At 42.7% G+C, this 23,383-nt stretch overlaps 2 protein-coding genes across 3 annotated transcripts in view; one reads left to right on the top strand and one right to left on the bottom strand.

The window, feature by feature from the left end:
* The first annotated feature begins 5 nt into the window (after positions 1-5).
* mmp28 (matrix metallopeptidase 28) lies at positions 6-18,436 on the top strand. The gene is made up of 8 exons (XM_030391763.1): positions 6-316; positions 2,018-2,094; positions 2,643-2,830; positions 8,914-9,135; positions 10,484-10,729; positions 16,245-16,394; positions 16,785-16,952; positions 17,600-18,436. The coding sequence occupies exons 1-8, from the start codon at positions 191-193 to the stop codon at positions 17,992-17,994; spliced, it is 1,572 nt and encodes a 523-aa protein (XP_030247623.1). The 5' UTR covers positions 6-190; the 3' UTR covers positions 17,995-18,436.
* A 375-nt stretch (positions 18,437-18,811) lies between these two features.
* fam124b (family with sequence similarity 124B) overlaps positions 18,812-23,383 on the bottom strand; it is a 10,136-nt gene continuing 5,564 nt past the window's right edge. The window contains exons 5-7 of one of the 2 annotated variants that reach the window (XM_030391744.1): positions 23,135-23,331; positions 21,691-21,841; positions 18,812-21,103 (exon numbers count right to left, since the gene is read on the bottom strand). In XM_030391744.1, the coding sequence (XP_030247604.1) occupies positions 20,409-21,103; positions 21,691-21,841; positions 23,135-23,331 (1,043 nt within the window). In that variant the 3' untranslated portion in view covers positions 18,812-20,408. The remainder of the gene's footprint in view (positions 21,104-21,690; positions 21,842-23,134; positions 23,332-23,383) is intronic. The other variant, XM_030391753.1, reaches the window with a different exon arrangement.

The raw sequence follows: 23,383 nt of genomic DNA, 5'->3' as shown, positions 1-23,383 counted from the left end.
CGCCCCGCCCCGTTACCCTCCCGTGGCTTGATTTGGGCTCCGCCACGCCTCATGGATGGAGACTTCAGGCGAGCAGCAGCATGCTCTCCCTCACTGACAGCCAGCAAAACCAACAATGGAGAAAATACTAGGAGCTGAACTGAAATGCGCCACGCAGGTAGCGGCGTGCTGGTAGCGTGGTCGTCCCGCAATGAGTCGCCGACCTCCGGACCGACGTGGAGCTGGACCGGACATGAAAGCAGCCTGGATCCTGACTGTGAGCGTCCTCATCACCGCTCAGACCGCCGGAGGATCACCGCTGGTCCTGGAGCCAGAGGTACACTGCGGCCAGAGAGGAGCCACTTTCTTTAGATCCAGTAGTGTCTGACAGATGTGTGAATAAAGTAAGATAACCCGTTAATATGCGAACTTTAACTCCGATCTATAGTTTGCACTCGCGGAGGCGGAGGCTCCCTCTGACAACCCTCAAAACATATCTGCATTTAAAACTGAGTTGCACTAATTCACATTTAGGGCACTAATTCAATGACTTTGACTATAAACATGTTTTGAGGTGTGTTTGAGACCTCCGTTAAATACTAAAGATTTTCACGTTTTAAGTCTGATTGACCAAGACATAAGCCAGGTCACTGTAAGACAAAATATACATTTTATTTTTCTGTGAATGACTTCAGATTGTCATACATAATGTTTTTTCATGCAAAGCTCATGTTACATAGACAGTAAGAGGTAAGTATGCTCTGTGCTCATGTACATGAGCTGTTCTGTCACCATCACATGTACAAGCTCAGTTTATAGTGAAGGGAATGGTTGCCACTTTCTTACTTTACTGCATGGTGTGTTTCAATTATGTCTGGTGTGGTTGATTTCTGCAATTATTACTATACATACAACCACATAAAATAAATTATCTTGGGTTTTGCCACATCAAATGACAAGTCTATGTGAAGGATGACTTTTCCTTAACATGGTTAAATTCATTTTGTCTTTAGAAATATATTTCTAGGCACTGGAGATGTTACATGTCACATACAGACATGAGAACTGATGTGTTTGGTTTATTGTCTACAAATAAAGTTAATGTGACGTTTAGACCATGTCAGCCATATAGCATAGTGACATTAAAGGAGACCAAACCCACTTTTAAAAGAATATTTGTCCCCCATTGTCTTTGAGATTTTTACAATCGAGTCGCCCCTCTGTGGCTTAAACCGCACTAGTATAATTTGACAGCTGTCTTTGGTGGCCACACATTAAAGCTGTGAGACCATACCAACATCATGCCATTACATGTGTTTCCACAGCTCCCATCTTCCATAAAACAAAACCTCCTGGCATGTTTCAGTGGGACAAAGGGACAACTTGGTTGCGCATTCCTGTTTGCCAAAAGCACATCTGTCATCTCCCCAATTTTAATTTCCATCCCACCTTCACCACATCTGTAATCATAGCTGCGCCTGCTGTCGTCTGAACATGAAACCTACACACACACACACACACACACACACACGGAGGGCTGTGATTGAGAGATCCTAATATTAAACCATCAACAGGGCGAATCTCAAACCACAGCTGTTGTCATGAACGCTGTTGGTTTATTTTTTTTTTACTGTATTTTATAGGCGTTAACCTTCAGAACTATTCTCAGCTTGCAAGTTTTGCATGAGGTGCTTATCTCTTATATTACATTTTCAGGGACACGCTTGAGGCTTCGCTCTCTTATGGGTGGTCTAAATCTATACATCTGTCTTGCAGCCTCCAGCAACTACATTGAACATTATCTTTACATTTTTATGATTTCTTTTCTGTTCCCTCAAGGGGAGGTATGTCTCTCTGGGGATTTACCACAGCGTGTTCTTACAAAAAATTAGATTGTAGGTGTGTAAAATAAACTACAATCCCCATAAAGAGGCACCTTATTATCTTAAAAATATGGGCACTGGAAGGAAATTATGTTTTGTTTTCTGATGTGTTTTATTGGAGCTTTTCTGAAGCAGCGCTTTTATAACAATTGCAGGTTTTTCTGGAAAAGTATGGCTACCTCCACCAAGACAACCACATCCACAGTACAGCAGAGATGCAGTCAGCTATCTGGTAGGTGTTGGAGCTGCTCTTCAACTATTGAGGCTTAAAAAAGATTAAAGCCAAAGAGCCCGAGAACCATGTTATCAGTGTTGAAATCACAATCGTTCATCAGACGTCCTTCGACTAATGTGATGTGATAGAACAAAGGCCATGTGTTGTTTTTATCCACACTTTGATCAGAATTAGCGGGTTGTGTTCATCAGGGGGGGGACGGGGAGCTCGCTGTGGGACAGGCCCCGGGGCTGAACGTGAGTGCAGGGCAGTAAAACACACCCTCACCTCCTGAACCCTCTCTGAACTATCCAGGAATTTGAAGAAGCTCACCCTCTGTTTGGACCGATTGTTGGATAGTTGTTCATCTCATGCAGTGCAGATTCAATTTGCCATCAGAGCACACTGGTGTTAATTCATGTCAACCGTCTCTGCATCCCTGTGAAATGAGCAATGGTAGACACTACCCATCAGTATGTCCGTCCACTCCCTCCGTCTGCATTTTGAAAAGCCAAATATCTGTTCAGCAACGGCATCATGCAGACGTATGCTCTCTCCCTCTGCAGCGACTTCCAGTGGTTGTCCCGACTTCCCGTCACAGGTGAGCTGGACGGCGCTACCCTGAGACAGATGTCGGAGCCTCGCTGCGGGGTGTCGGATGAGGGCAGCCAGCAGATCTGGGCTCAGAGGGTAAACGCCATCTTCACTGGAAAGGGGCGAGCACAGCGACGCAGGAGGCGCTCTGCTGGACAAGGTACTGAGTGTACGCCATGTTTGCATGTGTGTTTCTACAGCGGAGATCTCAGTAAGCTGTGTTATCCATTCACTGTCTTGTGCATGTCCTGTGGTCACAAAGAGCCAGCAGTTAACTGGGAGGGTCCACCTCTGTAAACTAAAGCACTAAATAGACGTGAGGGGTGTAATTAAAGCTGGTGGGGCGTCTGATGTTGCACGCGTCAGACGGGAGGATTCCTGCTTTTAGATGCAATTAGAGAAGTCCATGTATCCTGTACGTCATCCCTAATGGGTGAAAACCTAAACTTCAGTTCTGAACAATAACATTCTTTATGTTTAGTTAAGGAGTTACAGTCTGCTCTGTGGGTTGAGAAAGTTTAAGAATCCCTTGTGAGACCTCTTCACCCTTTGGGTAGTTTTTTTTCTTCTTATTTTGTTAGATTATTTAGAGATGTGATGTAAAGGTTTGTGGGTCACAGCGGTTTCCCCTTCTTCAGGTCTGTATCCCCTCAAATGCTGCAGTTTCCCTTTAAGAGAATTATTGAGGCTCTCGTTGGAGATTATCCTAATTTTCTGCTTTAGACGCCGTAATAACTGCATTCATCAGTGAGCAGGTCGCTGCAATTTGAACCGGATAAAGACTACAGGATTTAAAGTGTTTAACGGTGCAGCTGAGCGGCCACATTTCTTGCCGACTGCATGAAGTAATTGAGCACAAACATCCTTCCCTGCTGGCTTAGGAGGTGCTTTACAGAAAATCCTTGAGAATTACCAAGAGGTGTAATTTCTCCTCTCTTCTACACATATGTGGAAGACATCGAGTGGAGCAAAATCATGTAACCTGAATAGATTTTTCATTTATCCGACATACATGACCCTCTCACACCAGGGTCTTCATTATGGGTTGATGAAGCCAAATGGATCAGGGAATCATTGGATTACAATTTCCTTTCATGGCTCTGAAATGTTCAGGCTGTGTGTTTGTGTCGTTGACTACCTGTGCTCCTACTGTCTTTCTCTGCTGCTGTCATTCGTCTTTGTGAATGAGCAGCAGCAGCCTGGTGCCTCCAGCCTCATGATGTGTGAAGCCTGTGCATTCCTTCCTGTCACTGACGACGTTGGCTAATGTTCAGGGAATGCAGCGGTGGCTGATGTTTGCCGCTGCCTCTTCGTGTCAGTACCTGACATCTTCCCTCCTGGTAAACACATCCACAACTGACTGACTGGATTACGTTGTTTGCCAGGCTGGCTGCCTGTCTCAACGGCCAGATATCTTTACTGGCTAAATTAGCGAATATGTTGCTGAGTGACTGAGTGTGTGGATGGATTACAGCCTGGCCTTGATGAAGAAAACAACTCTGTCATTATTCAAGTCCCAGACATGACTCATGTGACAGGTAGCTGTATTATTACACAAAGAGCAGCTCCATTTACACCCTCAGGCCAAACCTCTTATATCCACTGATCACATATCCACTGATGTAGTTTAGCAATGTGGTGACCTCCTATTACTGCGAGTAGCAGCATAGTGAGGCTGTGTAACCACCGCCTTGTTATCAAACATGAGCTTGCTTTATCACACTGTGGCAGCAGATATGTTTCTGCCTGTGCCCTGGAGAAGGTTTAGTGGCAGAGTTTCATGTGTGGATAGAGCAGAAACATTTGATTTGAAGCATCAGTTGTGTACAGTCCTTGTTTTAGCCTGGGAGTGCAGGTGCCGGTCCTTCAGTCCACCACTTTGGACCAGACTGAAGTATCTCAACACCTACTGGATTGAGTGAAAGACAATTCTTTCTACTGACATTGAACCCGAAGAATAAATTCTGACTGACGTTTGTGATTCCTGACATTTCCTCTAGCATGATTAAGTTGACATTTGTGGTGGTAAATACATTTGTTTGACACTGACTGTTATTTGAAACATTCATGCCCCCCGACAGTGTTGGGTAATGTACTTTTAAAAGTAACTTGTTAAATTATAAGATAAGTGCCATTATAAAGTAGCTTGTTACTTTACAGCATTGTCAACTCAAAATAAGTGTCTGCAGTATTGATATTTCCACTGGAAGTCCCCCAATTCCCTGTAGTTCACCTCTTCTCTGTACAGTTAAGATACATGCGAGATGAGCCATCCGTGACTTCAACTTAATGCGTAACTCTTTGAGCTGTTTGTCCTTGACAGCTGACGCTAGCTACTAAAACCAGCCTGCAGGCCACGTCAACATGTGGACGAGTCAGTCTGTTTATTCGCTCTCAGCTGTGGTGTGATGTGATTTTGTTTAGCTTGAACATGGCTGCCTCTTAGCTTCATGGAAACTGAAAACAGACCTTGACTCGCGGTTGGATCTGATGGTCGTTCCCACTGATATTTACAGAGCTGACATTCCACCACCCTTGTCCAAGATAAGCCCTGTAAGTGTGACAGGTGAGTGTGTGTGTGTGTTTTTCAGAGGTGTTCACTCATGGATCTGTGCCTTGCCCATGGACACTGTTCGAAATTGTATTTATTTATTTTTTTACATTTTACAACATAGACCTACCTGCAAAGTACACTGGTTTAAAAATTGTTTCATCAGAATGCACAGATTATAGTTCAGCTCATCTCATCAATAGCTATATCCATCGATCAGATGATTGACAAAATAAGTGATTATCTTTTTAATTTATGATATGGGAAATTTTGCATTCCAGCCTTTGTTCTATATTTTGTTGAGTTTGGTACTTAAGTAATGCCAAATGTTTTCTAACAATTTTGAAACCCAGAGAAATATGTAATGTAACTCAAGGCAATGTGCTTAGAAGTGCAAATTAGCAAAAGTTAGCATCCTAAAGTGCTAACATTGTGAATCTGGTAAACATAAGCTGGTTGGCACTGAGTGAGTGCGTTACCCTGCTGAACTTAGCTCCAAACAGCCTGCGAGTTAACACCAGTCATAAACCAAATCTCTCTGCACCTCTGCAAACAATAACTTTGGCTATCAGATGATCTCAGTCACTTCCTAATGACTGCGATAAACCGCCCGCCCCACACTGCTGCTATACAGGGCATCATGGTAATTGCTTCCATAAGGGAAGTCAGGGAATGTCTTGTGTATCTGACTTCCTGGCTTCTCTGCCGTCCTCGGGGACCTCTTACACTGCGGGGGGGCCGGGGACGGAGAGAAGGCACCGGAGTTGTACTGAGAATACAGATCTACACACAACAAGTCTGATGGATATTGTTCGACTGGGAGGGAAAACTGAAACTGGGTTGGGAAAACAAAGCAGTGCGTTCAAGTGTCCCACTACTGAATCAGACTTTTGCAGCAAAATGGCAGTGACATCGCATCTTACCTTCTTGAATCCTATCCTGTTTTTTTTATTGTTTTTTGGGCCCTTTCTGACTTTTGCAGCAAAATGGCAGTGACATCGCATCTTACCTTCTTGAATCCTATCCTGTTTTTTTTATTGTTTTTTGGGCCCTTTCTGTCTAATATTTCTGTGGAACATTGCATGAAAATTGCTAAGGATCAAGTTTACACAACTCTCAATTTTACAGCGAGACGTGTGTGTTGCTGCCGAAGCACAACTTCTGTTTGTGTTTACACAAACAAAAACACACACTGATGTCATTGCCAGACCCATGTCTTAATGGCTCCAGATATTATCCAGATATTTCTCCTCTCTCCAGGGTGCTATTCAGTTCACGGTATGTAGTGCATACCTCTGGTTTATCGTCCTCATCTTTCACATGAAGCTCTGCTGTATATTATTTAACCGAGCACGAGTGGCATCAGAATAGCTCGAAGGGTTCTCAAGCCTGGCTGCCCCAGTCCTCTGTGTGTGATTGAGCAGAGGTGTGTAATGCGGACCTCCCACTCACATTTGGCCTCCACATCAGGGCAAACATACGTCGGCCACGTCTTTAAATATTTTGACAACTGTAAGTGCGCTTGAGTTATTTTGCCACTTTCTAGCTAATCCTCATGCTAAAGTATGTGTAAATGCATAAAGTCCTTGTGGCGAGTCATTTAAAGTGCAGTACCCAGTGAATCTGATTCTCATTCTCACCTTCTCAAGCCCCTCTTACCAATACAAGCACAATACTTTAAACATCAGGGCCCTCATTTTGTTTGAGTTATACCACTGCACTGTGTCAGTGTGTCCAAAGGCTGTCATTTTTATGTGCCTATAACATGTAACATTGTCAGTGAAATGAGAGAGAAAGAGACTAACAATCTTAAAGGCGCAACTTGTAAGATATGGACAAAATTTAAGTTTAAAACAGTAAAAAATGTTTTTAAAGAACTAATATACTTAACAAAAGATGAAGAAACAACAATGTGGACATGTTGTCCAAGACGTTTGTGTAATGTGTTGCAGAGATGTCAACTGAAGTTAGCATGCTAACCAGCTAGCCCCAGCCCGCCCTGTCTCCAGATACCACCTTGTACCACAAGAGTCGATAGTCTGATAGTGTAGGTCCCCTGTAGTTTCAGCAGTGAAATGTGTATGAGCTGCGAGCTTGCCACGTTTAACAAGCTCAGTTAACTTTGTAGGCTAACAAGTAAACAAAATCTCCACCTATTTTCCCTCATAAACAGTTCAAATACAAACGGACACCTTCTTTATTCAAGATTCTCTCTTTCTCCAAACCAAGACGAACTGATTTGCCTCATTAATTCATTGTAAAAACACACCCGCCGCGGCTTACAGAGCTAACTAGCTAACGCCATGGCTAGCCATTTTCATTACAACAAAAGCTTTTTAACGGATCAGCTTTGACTCCAGAAATGTTTGTTTTTTGCAGAGATGCTTTCAAAAATTCCTCCCAGAGTCTATCTGATTCTGACATCCATATTATAAATCTGTCCTATACAGCCTGAAACGCTGGAATCAGTGAGTTAACAATCCAACTTCAAGCACATCCAACACATCCACACAAAAACACACTGATATCTGAATCGTTATCCGTATCGTGAAGGAAAAATTGGTATTGCAGCATCTTCTTTTCTTTTTTTCTTCTTTTTATATTGTTTAAAATGTATTTTACAACTTCTTCACCCGGTCAGAGTTACCCTGCGTCCGTACTCTCCAGCTTCCTCTCCCTGAAGGTTCATCTAATGACTGTTTCCTGCGAGCCAGCCTCTCTGTCTGCATGTTTTGAATGTGCTCTGCACAGTTGAGAGCTTTTTCTTGTGTTTGCTTTTGTGTTTGCTCCGTGTCCAGATTGCTACTTTGGTTAATCCTGTGTATATATTGAAGAGATTAACGTGGTGTAAATTAAAGAACGGCTGAGCACGACTCCCCCTTCACTCTGTACCCCGAACAAATGTGTGATTCTGAAGTTTGTGACATATGTAATTACGTCTAAGCTGAGAAACCACAGACACGTGTAGAAGTAAACTGTTTAGTCAAGCGAGCACTAAGAGTGCTTGTTAGTTTATCCAGCTGTGAGGGAACATGGGTTTCATTTAGGCTCTTTCTGGATGTGGAGAGGTACCGCTTCAAAACATTTTGGCATGGGTTTCCGCCTACAGCTCTGCTTTTGTAAGATGTCCATTGCCAACCAACGTCTACTGCCCTCCATGTGTTGAGCAGCGCTAGAAGGAAAGGTGTATTCATTCCCTTCAATGGAACACTAAACAAGTTCCCTTGAAGGATTCCAGTTCAGTGGAGATATCAATGAGAGATAAATGTAGTGGTGGTGGCTCCATATACAAGATAGGCAGTCAGATTGGACCAACAAACTGAACTTGATGATAGAATATGGCACAGGTGGAGTTTAAAGGAGTGTTTAACTTCTTCCGTCCTGAATTTCTTAATTCCCAGTTTTCATCTCTCTGGACGAGAAGAAAATGTTCCTTGCATCCAGATATTTGACTCTTAAAACTACTTTGTGTTGCTTTATTCCATTTATTACAATGAATCATGTTTTACAGATGAAAAGGTTGAATACTCTTACTTACAGGATCACTGTCGGGGTTTTTGCAGTGATCTGAGCTTATCTGCATCTGCACTGGTTCTAAGTTTGTGATGAATAAGATTGTGAGCTTCAGACCTGCATGTCTCAAATCTCTGTTCCTCCCTCTGCCTCTGTGTGTATGTGTGTGTGTTCTCCAGTCGAGAAGTGGTACAAACGTCACCTGACCTACCAGATAGTGAACTGGCCTCGCCACCTGTCTCTGGGCTCTGTGCGGCTGGCGGTGCGCGCTGCCTTCCAGCTGTGGAGCAACGTGTCGGGCCTGGTGTTCCAGGAGGCCCCTGAAGGTCCCGCAGACATCCGGCTGGCCTTTTATGAGGGAGACCACAACGATGGGGCGAGCAACGCGTTCGACGGGCCAGGTGAGGGACGCATGTTGATTAAAGTGGCCACTGATCTGCCTATCTGATCACATCTGTAATTTCTAATAGATATAATAAGTGTGTGTGTGTGTGCGTTTGATGTTTGTTTTGTGTTGAGCCCCTGTCTATATAATTTGTTCTCTTGCAATGAGATCTTGATCCCACCCTGCTGCATAAATAAATCGTAACATGTCCCACTGTGTATGTGTACACAGGAATTAACCAGATTAAGATGGTTTGATCAAACACTGCACTGACCAGAGTTACACAAAAACAAGAACATCATGTAAACTAATCAGGTTAGTGTGTGGAGGCATGTCTGGTGGTCAGACTAACTGTTGCAGGGATGGTGTAATGTAGGTTTGAGCTGTGACTCCTCATCCCTGAAAGCATGTTTAAATTATTGGATTCTAATCATTTTAATAGTAGACTTATCCACAGCACCTTGTCACAACAAGACAATTCCGTGTTCTTTACATAATAAGATATAAAGAGACAATTTATAAGGCAAGATAAAGAGAGACATAACTAGAGCCCAAATGCAGAAAACATTTTCTCACCTCTTATTTTATTTTCTCCTATGTTTTGTATTTGTTTAACCTGTTGTGGAATTGTCTACGTCATGTGACTGCCTCCTATTGGCTGTTACTTTTATACAGGTGAGACCACATTGTGTTGTTTGAAGCCCTGATTGAGACCTGGATGTCAAAACGTGAGGGATTTTTGATGGCCTTTTCCGATTTCCCTCCATGTTCGATACCTTTTCTTATATGTAGATTTGAGTTTAATTACAGTGCGCAAAGTTGGAGCTAATCAACTAATTCCATTGATACATTTGACTGTAGACTGTAGCACTACAAATACTAAGACATTGAAATAAACTGATCCCTTACTATCAAATCTGTAAACAACGGTTGAATCTAGCCACCACTCGACCTAAGTAAATGTAGAACTATCTTTTAGTCTGATTTGACTTTTAAAGACGTGTAACATGAAGGAATTTTTCATGACTCAAGTAGTCCCTCTCAATCATCGCTTAAGATCTATTGGAAGTGTTTTGGCATGTCTGTGTCTGCTGAGACGCCTCTGCCTCTATTTATTTTCTTATTATTATGCTGCGTTTGGGATGTTTCTGGGCATCAGTGATTCTGGAGAAAGATAGTTTGATGTTTGCTGAGTGTCAAATACCAAAGCTGCCCGTTAACTTATCTTTTCTCCAGAACTGCTCACTGCACCTGCTGGGTTTACAAACAGCGGAGACAAATTCTGCATACTGTGCCTTTGACTTCACACGGTGATAGTGTGCGTCTGTCAGCCTCTAACCGTTTCCCTCCTTTTTGACTGTCAGGAGGAACTCTGGCTCACGCCTTCCTGCCTCGCCGGGGGGAGGCCCACTTCGACCGGGCGGAGAGGTGGACGCTGAACGGACACAAGGGACACAACCTGTTCATGGTGACCGCCCACGAGATCGGACACACTCTGGGACTGGAGCACTCTCCTGTCCGTCACGCCCTGATGTCGCCGTACTACAGGAAGCTGGGGCGCAGTCTGGTTCTGAGCTGGGACGACATCATCGCCGTGCAGCAGCTCTACGGTGAGATGATGATCTGTTTGATCCTGCAGGTCCTGTTTGTGGATTTATTGTGTCTCGTCCAGCTGCCAACTGCTACTCAAGGGAAATGTTTTCTTAGTCTTCACGAGGTCAGGAGAAGTGTTAAAGGCAGCACATTCCCTGAACACACAGATATTTTTACCACTTTTTCCTAAGGTTTAATGTTTGAAAGGTTGAGAAAAGAAGCGCTCTAGTGGACAGATGACAAATGCCTCACTGTCTGGCCTCAGGACGGCTGAGTTAAAGATGAGAAGAAAATGAGGTTGCAGTGCAGAACGAGCTATTATGGTAATTCATAGAAGCAATTACATGAATTACTGCCTTTTTATGAAAGCAGACTGTCTTTGAGGAAACCCAGAAGTGGAGTCATTTTAGCTCTGTTGCCCATTAAAATCGGGAGTCGTGGCACTGAGCTGTGAAAAGGGCCAGAGAGGCAGGCCCGAAGGCCACCAGCTGCAAACACAGAGCAAGATTGAGTAGAATGGCAAAACATGTTGAGAGTTCAAACATGTCTTCACAACCTGGAACAGTTTTTAAAATGAGAGTTGTATCGAATCCAGAATGCTTTCTTTGTGGTCGTTCCTCTCGTTAGAGCTCCTGTGAAGCAAAGCCCGCGGCGATGAATGTGATTACAAGTCTGTGGCAACATTATTTGTGAAGGAGATTACTGAAAGGCTCGATTTATAGAACAGAAAGAGACAGAGCAGAAAACTTGTTGCAGCCACTTTAGGTTGTATTCCTCTGGATCAACAGATCTTGATTAGAGATCGAAGAGTTGTAGCAACAGCCTTCGTCTTCAGCAGACTGAGGAGGTCTGTTCTATCAGTTTCACGTCTGTTGCCTCCCAGCTGCTGGGAGAAGTAGCTTCAGACTGAGGGCAGCAGAGGTGGTGTGGACGTCAAAATAACACAGACTGATTGACTTCATCACAGGCAGGAGGAGGGCTGAGGTTGTGTGTTATTATCATCCAGCCTCTCGCTGCTGTACACAGTGTTTACCTGGGAGTTTTGTCAGCTCTGTTGTGATAGATTGCTGGTGTTGTTGCAGAGCATACGAGTTATTACATACGTCTTTATGTTTGACAAATATAACAGTTTCTGTTTACTGTGAGTGTGTTGACCCCTCCTGGCATGTGTGAGGCAGGTTTCTACATGTGCTGAGTTCTCTCGTTGTTTTGTCCTGCTACCATGCAGTTGCACCAGAACATGATTTTCTGATCGGTGTTGGGAAGGTTTTGCTTTGGATAATGTAATAGGTTACAGATAACCAGTTACCCTGTTAAAGTGTAAAAAGTAGTGTAAGTTGTTAAAGTTTATTACTTTTCCAAAAGTTAAATGTATGATGTTGAAGCAGTGGCGGTTCTAGACCAGTTTTAATCTGGGGGCCAGGTTGGGGCCGGCTTTTTTGTTAGGGGGCACATACAACCCGGGAAAAAAGATAAATCTCTCATTCAGACAAAACAGTGTTTACAATTTCAGCAATTTTGGGAAGTAAACTGCTGAGACACTTTATTTCTGCCTCTCCCTTCAAAACAAAATCATTGCAAGAAATCTGTCACTGTATTATTGATGCAGACTCCCTGTCGGGGGGGCCACAGGGGGGTCCAGACTCAGAGTTAAGGGGGCACTGGCCCCTGTTGCCCCCCAGAACCGCCCCTGTGTTGAAGAATTCTGCAGTAGAACAGAATTATTAGAATCGTTTCTGCGTTTGTAACATATTTTGTTGAGCTGCGCACCAATTTCTTCCAACAATCTTAAAACAAATGTTAGATATTGGAAGTAGGTTTGATTGCAGTATCATTTGTGTTTTCTCGTGTTACTCGCCGCACACTGCCGTCCTGTAGCCAGAAGCTACCGAGCTATGGCACGCACTGAGGCTGCGTCCGTCTGTGTTTGAATTCAGGTCAACTCTCATTGAGTTCAGCACCCAGCAGAGACTCTGTGTCTCTGTCTACTTTTCTCTTCTCCTCTCTGTAAAGATCATTTCCCCTTCAGCTCCCGTTGGCAGTAAACATTACAGAACATAAACACCCAACAATAGAGGCCACCTCTGCAGATCGCTGCTGCAGTCAGGTTGATAAACAGGAGTGAAGATAAATCCACTTTTTAATCCCAAAAGTTAAAAAGTAATCTCTGAGCTGACTAAAGTTAGTTAAACAAATATCTAGCCTATCGGACAAAATATAGAGTAAACTACTTCTTAATTAGACGTAAATATCAATTAAATTAAGGCCATGCAAATTCAAATAGATGAATTGATCCTGTATGGATGTATACATCTACTGGTGAGCCATCCTACCCTTGATGGTGTTCCACTCAGATTTGTCCCAGTGGCTGTGCTGACCCTCGTTGTCTGGAAATATGAAAGAATAAATAATAATGAGTCATAACAACAGAGGGAATGTTATATTCCATTCATATTCGGATATTACAAACATTTTGATTAGTGACTGTAATGCATTAAGTATTTTCTCTCGGTAGCTGTAACAGATCACAAAATGTATTTTGTAATTTACATGCAACTTCCCTAACACTGTTTTCTAACTTGCTTGCGACTTAATGAGCCTCAGCAGCCACTGGAACCTCTATGATGACGTGGTACTAAAGATGCATTAGCGCATAAAGTACTTTCCCTGCTTTGACCCTGAATTGAGGTGTAACACAGCTGCAAGTGGAGACACAACACTGTGCAGGAATGCTTGCATGGCTGCAGGACATTCTCACTATCGTTTGAATGATTGAACTCTGAACTTGAGATTGCAGGCCGGCTGCATCCATATGCTTCCTTTTCTGAGGCATCCCATCTGCTCTCTCTCTCTCGCTCTCTCTCTCTCTGGAGATATTGTGGCCTCAGCTTCCTAAAATGGTCTCTGCCAGACTTTTCTCCTCAGCACCTCCCATATTCACCCTGGATTTCACACTAACTGACCACCCTGCTGCCTCAGCCAATCCACCGCTCATTGACACATTTTCATTTTCAGCTCAGTTACGCTCATTAACCACGGCACTTATTGCCACTCTGATTTATTGTGAGACCAGTGATTCATCCATTAAATTAATAGCAGCAGTGAGCACAGATGAGTAGTTTTTAGTCAGTCATTGAGCTGTATGTGTTTTACACTGAAAGCTGAATGTGTTTGCTTATCAGCCTTTAAAGAAAGAAGAGACTGTTCACTCTCAACTATTTTTTAGTGCTTCATTCAAAAGGATTCTTAAGTGGCTGCTCAGGTGGAATTTAGCAGAGTGCAACAGGCTTTTTTCATGTCTGCTTATCAATCTGATTCCCTCCCTCTGGCAGTAATAAATGCAGAGTGCAGCTGCTCCCACGTAAATGTCAGGCAGCTCCAGAGACAGACATGGACAAGAACCGCAACTGACAGGACTGCCGGCGCTGTGAAAACGCTACATCTGCTTAAAGATATGAGCTTTAGGCAGTGTGTGTGTGTGTGTGTGTGTGTGTGTGTGTGTGTGTGTGTGTGTGTGTGTGTGTGTGTGTGTTTGTGTGTTTGTGTGTATACCATTCCTGGTGTTGGCATTGTGATCTGATAAGAAGCAGATGTGAGGCAGCCTGAATATGTCCGTCTTCAGTTTGATTCACCTCCTGTGATCGCTCTGTGACGAGAAACATGAACATGAATCTTTGCATTAAATAAAACATGTATGTTACATACATTATGTACTGTACGATGAATGTCATCGGTTGAGGAAATATTCAGATCTTTTACTTAAATGAAAATAACAGCAGTGTAAAAATACTCAGGATAGAATGCTGTCTAGCTAGTCACTGACCTGAGAGTCTTTTTTCGAGCTGAGCTAACAAGCTAACGGTATGTACAGTCATGGATGTATAAACACAATACAGTTAGCAGCAGTTAGTGGTTACTATGGAGATACACCACGCCTGAAAGCAACAGGTGGCCAGTTCTTACTTATTGCACTTCCAAGCAAAAACTGTCAAAAATTTTCTGTTTCCAGCTTCTTCATTGTGAGGATTTGCTGCTTGTCTTTGTCATTTCCGACAGTAAGTGAAGAGTTTCTGGGTTTTAGATTTTGCTGAGCAAAAGAAGCGATTTAAAGGCGTCACTTTGGGCTCTCGGAGGTTGTGATGATATTTAACCTTGTATGGATGAAAACGATTAATCGAATAATCAAGATGAAAATAATAGCAATAGTAGAAGGCCGGTTACATCACAGGTGCCGACAAGCTTAATACTCATCAGTGGCCTTTTAGCAAGATGGATTTCCTCAGTCAGTAAGTATACTGTTGCAATTTAAAGTACATATACATCCCCTGTGCATGACAGGAGGAATGTCAGTGACGGAAGAGTAAATATTATCTAATTAAATTTTCTAATTGAACAACATTTTTGAAGTACTTGTAGCTTACTTGAGTATTTTCATTTTATCTTTTTTCCTTTTTCTTTACTTAACAAAAATTTTATTTTGATTAATTAATCCCTCAGCGGCAGTTAAAAGTTACTTTGCAGATTCAGTTTTTAGCCACAAAACATCATCTAATAAAATATTTTGAAGTTTACTCGATGAACCTCCCAGATGTGAAACTAGCTTCCTCTAAATACATTCTGCTCATCGTTCTTGCATACTGAAGTCAAAATTGGAATGCAGGAGTATTTTTATATTGTGATATTGTTTACTTTTATCCAGCAAAAGCAAAACATGTGAATTCTTTCTCCGCCCGCTGATGAATGTAAACAGAGTGAAGTCAGACATCAGGCCCTTATCTCACAATGCTGCTCGCACACACAGCCTTAATGGGCAGCGGTCCCTGTGTTATCCACTGCGGTGGTGTGTGTATCTACAGTATTTTTCCTGCTCTCTTCCTCCTGTTCTTGGGTGTGCTGATTTTATCCACCTCCTACACAAATGTTTGTTCAGCTCCTTGCAAACAAAAATGGCAGTATTCAAGTCTGAAGCACCATCAGTTGCTCTTTATGCTTCGGTATCTTTTTCCTTTTGTTCAACTTTGATTCTTCCTGTATGGTTCTCATCTGGTACATCAGGAGTGAGTGGGCTCTTTCTTTTTATAGTCCTGGAAATTCAATATGTGTGTTTAAGGTTGCTGTATGCGCTCTATCTGTAGTCCTTTGTTTATTTCTGGTTCAGTATAATGTCATCCATCAGTATATATCAACCCGGCCACATCCTGTACGGGCCTATTTAAATGTCAACATTATCCGGGGAAGACACCACTGTTTGTCTTTCTATTTGGTCCCATGCTGTCCAATTTAGGAAGTACTTAAAAATGCCTTTAGCATGCATGAGAACCCAAACTGCTCTGTGTTCAGTAAGTCTATCCTCGTGGCTTTGTTTGGTCACTTTTTCTAAATAATCACCTTTTTATAACCACATGAATCCTGGGAAAGTTAAGAACTGCTGGAAGGACAACAACCGACACAAAGTGATAACTACAGTACGTGAATTCATCATGTCTACTGCCTTTTAAATCACTGTCCTGTTGTGTTGTTTTTTGCCCTCAGGTAAACCATCAGGCGATCGCCCCGTGAGGCTGCCAGGCCAGGTTTTGCACGCCGCGCTGCGGGAGTGGGAGTTCACAGAGCTTCACAGTGGGCATCAGGGCACAGGGCAGCCTCTCTACTGCCAGGGCGTCTTCGATGCCATCACTATAGGTGAGGGCCAAAGGAAATATTATTAAGGAAAAAGCATTCGAACCACATCCCTCATGACTGTGGTCACTGGTGTGGCCTCAAAAAAGCCCAGAACAGAAGAGAATCTTGCTTGTATTTGTCTTTCAAAATTACTTGAAATTAAACAAAATAGGAAAAAGAGCAGAACATTTCTAAAGCTTTCAGCTGCACTTGTCAGTCTTTATGCATTGTGGGTATTGACACACACTCCATGATGCCTGATCACTTTGTCAACTGATGAAGGCCACGAGAGGCACTTTAAAGCTCTGGAAAAAGCAACTAAATTCTCCTCCAGTTAAGAATATTTTGTCAAACTATCATTTCCATGGTCAAGAATGAATCATTGTATAAAGTGTTTTGTTGCGTATACAGACCAGAATGAGACAGTGCTGGTGTTTCGGGGCAGCATCTACTGGACAGTGTTGTCTGAAGGCGTCGTGAGCGGCCCGCTGCCTCTCCGTCAGCGCTGGCCTGACCTCCCCCCTGCCATCGAGGCTGCTGCCTTCTCCCCGCTGGACTCCAAGTGGTATTTTTTCAAAGGTACTGCTTCACTGAGCTCATTAATGTGACTCACACTTCCTTTTAAAGACATTCCCTAACCTGTTGGCTAACTTCACATATCTGTTAAAGCCCCTAAAATAGATTCTGTTGTGCCTATTTAAAGACTATACTGCACAGAGGACTCAGCTGGAGTTTTAAAGTAGCTTCACCTGTGTGCTAAAGGCTGATAACTTGTTTGAAGTTACTGCCAAGTTTCACTTTCCTGGCAAAAACCTGACAGTGTTATCTCGGTTCTACTTATCGGCTATGGACAGAGCATTTTTATGTAAAGCGCAGACACTCCGCTAAGGAATTATCTAAACTCCATAAATCATTTTCATCGTCGTCTGTGTCCTTTGTTGTCTGCAAACTCAAAGAGTCATTGTCTGAGAATGGTGCCTTCCTCATGAAACTTAACCCCAAAACACTCCACCTTACTGTTTTTTGAAAAATGTATAGTTTGGGTGTTTTAAAAGACTGATATCTCCTAAACTCTGCAACTCACACCAAAACAATCTAGATGGATAAATAGCACAAGAGTTAAGTGAAAAAAATATGTATTTTTTTTATATTAAGTAAAATATTAGCTACTGTATAGGCTGAACTTGTGGAGCTACCATAATCAAATGTATTATGATGTTGTGCAGGGAAGCGGATGTGGCGCTACACTGGCACTATGCTGGACCCGGGTTTCCCTAGGCAGAACATTGAGTTGGGGCTTCCTCGCCACCCCGACTGTGCCTTCTACTACGCTCCTCTGGGTCACATGGTCGTCTTCAAGGGCTCCCGCTACTCTGTGCTCAACCTCAGAACCCTGCACCAAGAGCCCTACTACCCCCGCAGGCTGACAGACTGGACTGGTGTGCCACAGGGGACCAATGGGGCGCTGACCCGCCCAGATGGTCGCCTCTACCTGTTCAGAGAACAGCGCTTCTGGAGATTTGACCCGGTCAAGGTGCGAGTCACCAGAGAAGGCCAGTGGGCCAAGGACCTCAGCTGGACTGGCTGCAGTGGTGCCCCTCAGAGCAATAACATCCTCTGACCAGCAGAGGGAGCCATCAGCTTTAGATAAAGTGCAATTTGTTGGTATATCCTGAAACATAGAGGTGCTATAATGTTTTCAGCCTGAACAAATATAGAGTTTAAATGTTGCAAAAGGAGCCTAGCTCAGCAAACTGAAGGGACTGAAGAAAAGAAAAACCCACTTTTTTATACATTTTGGAGCACATTTAGTATTTATAATGCAGAGCAATTACCGTGTATGGATGTGCAATTGTAGCCTAATTAATACAGTTTAGATGATGGTAGAACTGTGTGAACTCTTTCGTGAGCAGACCACCACAGTCTTTATGTTGGAGCAATGCTTTTAAAACCATCATCTTTTCTCTTGTAGTATTTGCACAGACAGAAAAACCAAAATGTGTTTTTATCTTTTCTGTAATGTCACTAACACGTGTAACATGTGTATAAATAATTAATACTTACTTTGGTCTGACATTGCCTGTTCTGTGCTTGCCATAGCAGAGGGCCTGAAATGTTGATCACTAACTACTTTATCTTTCAGTATTATGTGTAGTCACATTTCTGGTCGATGAGTCATGTATCATGATGGCAGAAGCTGTGACACCAGTGTGATGCATTTTCAGAAACAGTTGCTGTGGAGCGATGATTCAGGGAAACCCTCAGCGTTCATTCACTGATTTTTCCATCACTGCAGGCGGAGTGGTTGTCTGTCAGTGCATATATACATCATTGATTACTCAGTTCACTGTAAAGGCCATTAATCCTACAGCTAATTAAATCTGACAATAGCATCACATTATGTGGAAACATCTGTCAGGACACACAGTTGGCCTTCATAATCTGACCACAACAGAAAGCATTTTTATTCATTTTTCTTTTAATACTAAAGCCTGACAACATTTCTCTGGATCACTGAACATGAGGAACCTCACAGTTGATACTCTCTGAGTCAGCATGTTTGCTTCTTTTCCAGTAACACCCAAATACAGTAAACAGTTAAACACATTCACACCACCGAGCTGCCCTGCACACCCACAGCGTCCTGTTAAACTAGACCTCCTTATATGCATTGATCAAACACTGGCCAAAATACACATGCAACACAAGTGAATACCAAACACAGGTTTATCTGGTAGTGGGTTAGATTTGGCCACATCTGAAAGTTTTAGTTAACAGAAGATGCTAAATCAATGTTATAGAAGTGACTAGTACAACCCGAGTCATGAGATTGCTAATTAAATGCATGGTACTGTCACTTCCTGACATTTAACAATATTATCTTTTATCAGACTTGTCTCTAAACAACTATACTCAACAGTCACAGGCACTGTGCAAAAATGTTGTTGGTGTGACTACCATCTGTTAGAACTGATCAGTCCAATATATAGTATGATGTATTAGCTAAGTTTTCACTTCAGTTCATCTGTCTGTTGATCCCTAAGCAGCTTCCTGTGGGCGGCCTTACAGTATTTTACATTTCTGCTGCTCAGGCTACGGACACATTACACACTCATCATCAGAATAATATAAAAACATATATTACACACAGGACTTTTTTGTCCAAATGGTATCTTTAAGTAATTAAGAAAACCATTTACCTCTAGGATATCTGAAGATGAAAATAATCATGTGAGAAAATCCAGTCCTCTTTAATACAGTAATTTGGTCAGGTCTAGTCCACCACTTATACACTGTAACACAAACATTAGAGCAAGGATCAGTTGAAGTGCGCTCAAACAAATGTAATCAAAAGCCACTAGGCTGGACTAGGGCTATGCAAAACCTGTAACAGACTGAGACTGCTGCACGGTGAGAGCAATCAGACTAAATCAGATTTCTAATCACGATCAGCAGAGACATCAAAGAGTGACTTCACACTGAGATCATCTTCATATGTTTTGAAAATTAAGACGTTACAGAAGCCCAGACTGGCACTAGTACCCCGACAGTAACACTTCATACAGAGACATGTTCTTCTATTCCCAGGGCTACATTTTAGCACAATAGCTGCACAAATCATTAGTTGGATCTAAATATAAAAGCAATTTAAACATTCAACAATATTATTACCTGCACTGTTTTAAAACATCACTCACTTTGTACCTCTCTGTCTGCAGGTCTGTTAGAGTAGGATTTGGACAATTACCGTTTATATATTGTGGAAAAGTCAAACAAATCAGGCAATGTGGCGATTACCCACAGTCAACATGAATGCGAGGACTGGTGATTTTGCCTCAATGTCTGATTTGGTCTGAATTAGGCCAAAAACCTTTGACACTTCTGAGTGGAAAGTGTCACCTGCAGCTGAACTTTGGTTCTTCTGTACTCCACAGCGGTGTCCCGCATCACTTCTTCAAAGGGTTTCTCATCCAACCTTTCTATGTTTTAAATTACACTGATTATTACCACTGCATTCGGCACGGTGGCAGGAATTTAGATGAAGAACTCATCAACTGGCTCCTCATTGTTTGTGAGTGCTGAGAGAAGCTCAGCAGTAGTCCTTTTCTCCACTACAAGCCCTTTGGAGGGGCTTTGTCCTGCAGCCACAGTCCTGCTGCCACAGCCCATCCTGGCTGTATCTGTACGGCCACCAGGACCCCATGTCCTTGAGGCGCTGTGAGGGTGCAGGAGTGTCTGTGGCAGACATTCAATCAGCTCCTTGGCCAGACTCTCACCAGCTGAAGCCCCGACAGCTGCAGGTCTCTCAGAGCGGAAATACACTGAACAGTCCATGGAGGAAGAGCGGACGATTGTTTTGACGGCTGTGTCAGCGTATGATAGTGAAATGGGGACTCCCGTGTCTACGTTGGTCTCTGGCTCCTCCTCATCCTCTTCCAAGAGGAGATGAGAAAGAGAACGGGTGATGGAGGGGCGCAGTGGAGAGTCAGGGTAATTGGTGGTTGAGGGTGGTGCGGGGCTGCTGCGCTGGGATGAGTAACAGGAGCTGCCTGGTGGAGTGCTGCAGCAGCTTCCTGATCCCAGACTCTCTGCTCCACCACCTCCTCCATGAAGCTTCTCCAGGAGAGGGTCACTGTGTGGTCTGTGGCCTGTCGACAACAGACACATATTACCCAGGGTCACAGAGGGGGCAATAAGAAGACTTGCTCTTGTTTGGTACTCAAATGTCACTGAAAATGAAACCAGAGTGTTTTTTCTAATTTAGTATTTTGATCCTTTCTTGATATGTTTTTAATTGAAAAAGTTGCTGTTTATTGTCAAATACATGGCCATGAACATCCTTTAATCATTCTGAATACAAGATATTAAGTTGACAGCTCACTAACATCTGGAATCACTACTATAGTAACTGCAAGGTATTGTAAATGGCTAGTTTATCTGCATCTTCTTTTCCAAGCATGAAACAACACAACAGGAGCCCACCCACTACAAAAGTGTTCCATAGCGTTAATGGATGTCAAGAACTCCATCAGATACGTTACCCCATTCACACTTACTTGGCAAACATCCCATGTCTGATTAATTTGGATCCGTTATGATGATTATGTTTACAGCAAGTCTCCCACACAAAAACGGTGGCGTGGAAAATTAAAAATACTCCTGACATGAGTTGATATAAATCATCCCGTCGAGCTGGATGTGAATTTGTGGAAAGTACCGAATAATGCACACACAGCAGATTTAACACGCTGTAGATACAGCTGCGTGTAGCATCTTTCACCCTGTGAGCACAGTCATTCCACCTCTATGGACTTACCTTGTCGGTGTGTTTGCCAGGGCAGGGGCGTTGTAAGGCTGCAGGGGGACTGTACTGAGCTCCTGAGCTGCATACCTCGAGGGGACACGCTGGGGCAGGGCAGGGGGAAAGCACAGGTCAGAGGTCGCTGAGGTTGAGCTGGGGTTTTCACCTGCAGCACAAAACGACAGGAGGGGGAGAGGGATTATGATTTACAACAGGACTAGAGAGATTTAAGAGAGTTAAGCAACTTTGACAGAATAAACCCACACGCATCCAACATATGGCTATTGTGACAGCTTTAAGGTGGTTCTGTCAAAAGAGAGCAACTACATTTAATCATCAGACATTACAATTCTTCTTCCCTTTCTATTGTTGAACCTATGATGTTGGTTTTTTTTTTATGAGGTTGGTCATAATAGATGTTGAAAGCTTGATTTGTTTATTTTGAGCTAATGAAGGACATCAAACACAGACATCCAAAGGCTCATTATTCTGAACAAGCTGAAGAGGTTTTTCCTTTTCTTTTTTTTAAACCCGTTTGATTTTGTTTGGCTCCGTCTTATCAGAATGGCGTAATCTGACATTGCTAAAAACAAATCAGATATTTGATACTAGCACATTTAAGACAAAAAGTGATAAAAATACAGTGCTTTCAAACAGATAATAATATAAAATTATATGAAATAATATTAAAACTGAACTAGTACACATTAATTACTGTTAAAAAATCAGTCTAAATTACTTTTCAAATAAAATGTAATAAAATACTGATGCGTGTCTTTTACATTTGTTTTTCTCTTCGTCTAATGGTTGGTAATTGTGAATGGGAGAAAAGCTTCTTTCTTCTTTTATTCCAGGTTAAATCATCATCAGTCAAACATGAAACAGAAACATATAACTAAAAGAAAATCAATTGAACTTCCTCCCAAATGCTGCTCTCACTCCAAAGCCCACTTGTTACTTGTTATTAAATAATTTCCCCCTGGGATTATTAAAGTATTTCTGATTCTGATTCTGATTACTCTACTGAGGACCTAGCCAGCTACAAAATCTCCTGTTCTCCAAATAACATTTGAGCAGAAAACTGAGCAAAGATCCTGCTCGTTGGACTCCATGTCATGAGATGATTATAGACTAAATCTTCTAGCAGACTGCTGTGTTTAGAGTCAGTGCAGGGCTGCTTCAGACTGACCCAACCACTGACATACAGTTTGACAAACCTCATGATTTAACCTAACATAAATCAAGGGGAAGCTTTTCTTCCATTCTACCTAAAATGTGAGTGTAGTGCAGACTACAAGACTTTAAAAACACACATCGTCAGTCAGTCATTAAACTGCATGCAAAACATACAATTGAACAGCCGGAACTGTACAATCATATCCACAAAACATCCCTTTTTCAACAAAACCTTTAATCACTTAATCAAGATGAATTAAGGTGTATTTTAAGCTACACTTACCTGGAAAAGAACCTTATTGCTATCCAGGTCTTCTGTCTGCCAGCGTGTAGTGCTGATGGGGGTACAGGGGTTGGGCAACAAAGGGACTAACTGGCCAATTTCTTCCACACTGAACTGCAGCACGGCAGAACTGCAGGGCTCCACCCGGACCCCTGGTGACAACTGTTTTATAGCCAGCTGCAGGCACAGCCCAGGCTCTGTGTGGGCAGGTGAAGTGACAGACAGAAACATAGCATGATGGATCAATAA

This window comes from Sparus aurata, chromosome 2 (genome assembly GCF_900880675.1).
Source record: "Sparus aurata chromosome 2, fSpaAur1.1, whole genome shotgun sequence".
Lineage (NCBI taxonomy): Eukaryota > Metazoa > Chordata > Actinopteri > Spariformes > Sparidae > Sparus > Sparus aurata.
Note: the sequence above shows the minus strand (reverse complement) of the source record. Positions and strands in the feature narration are given on the sequence as shown.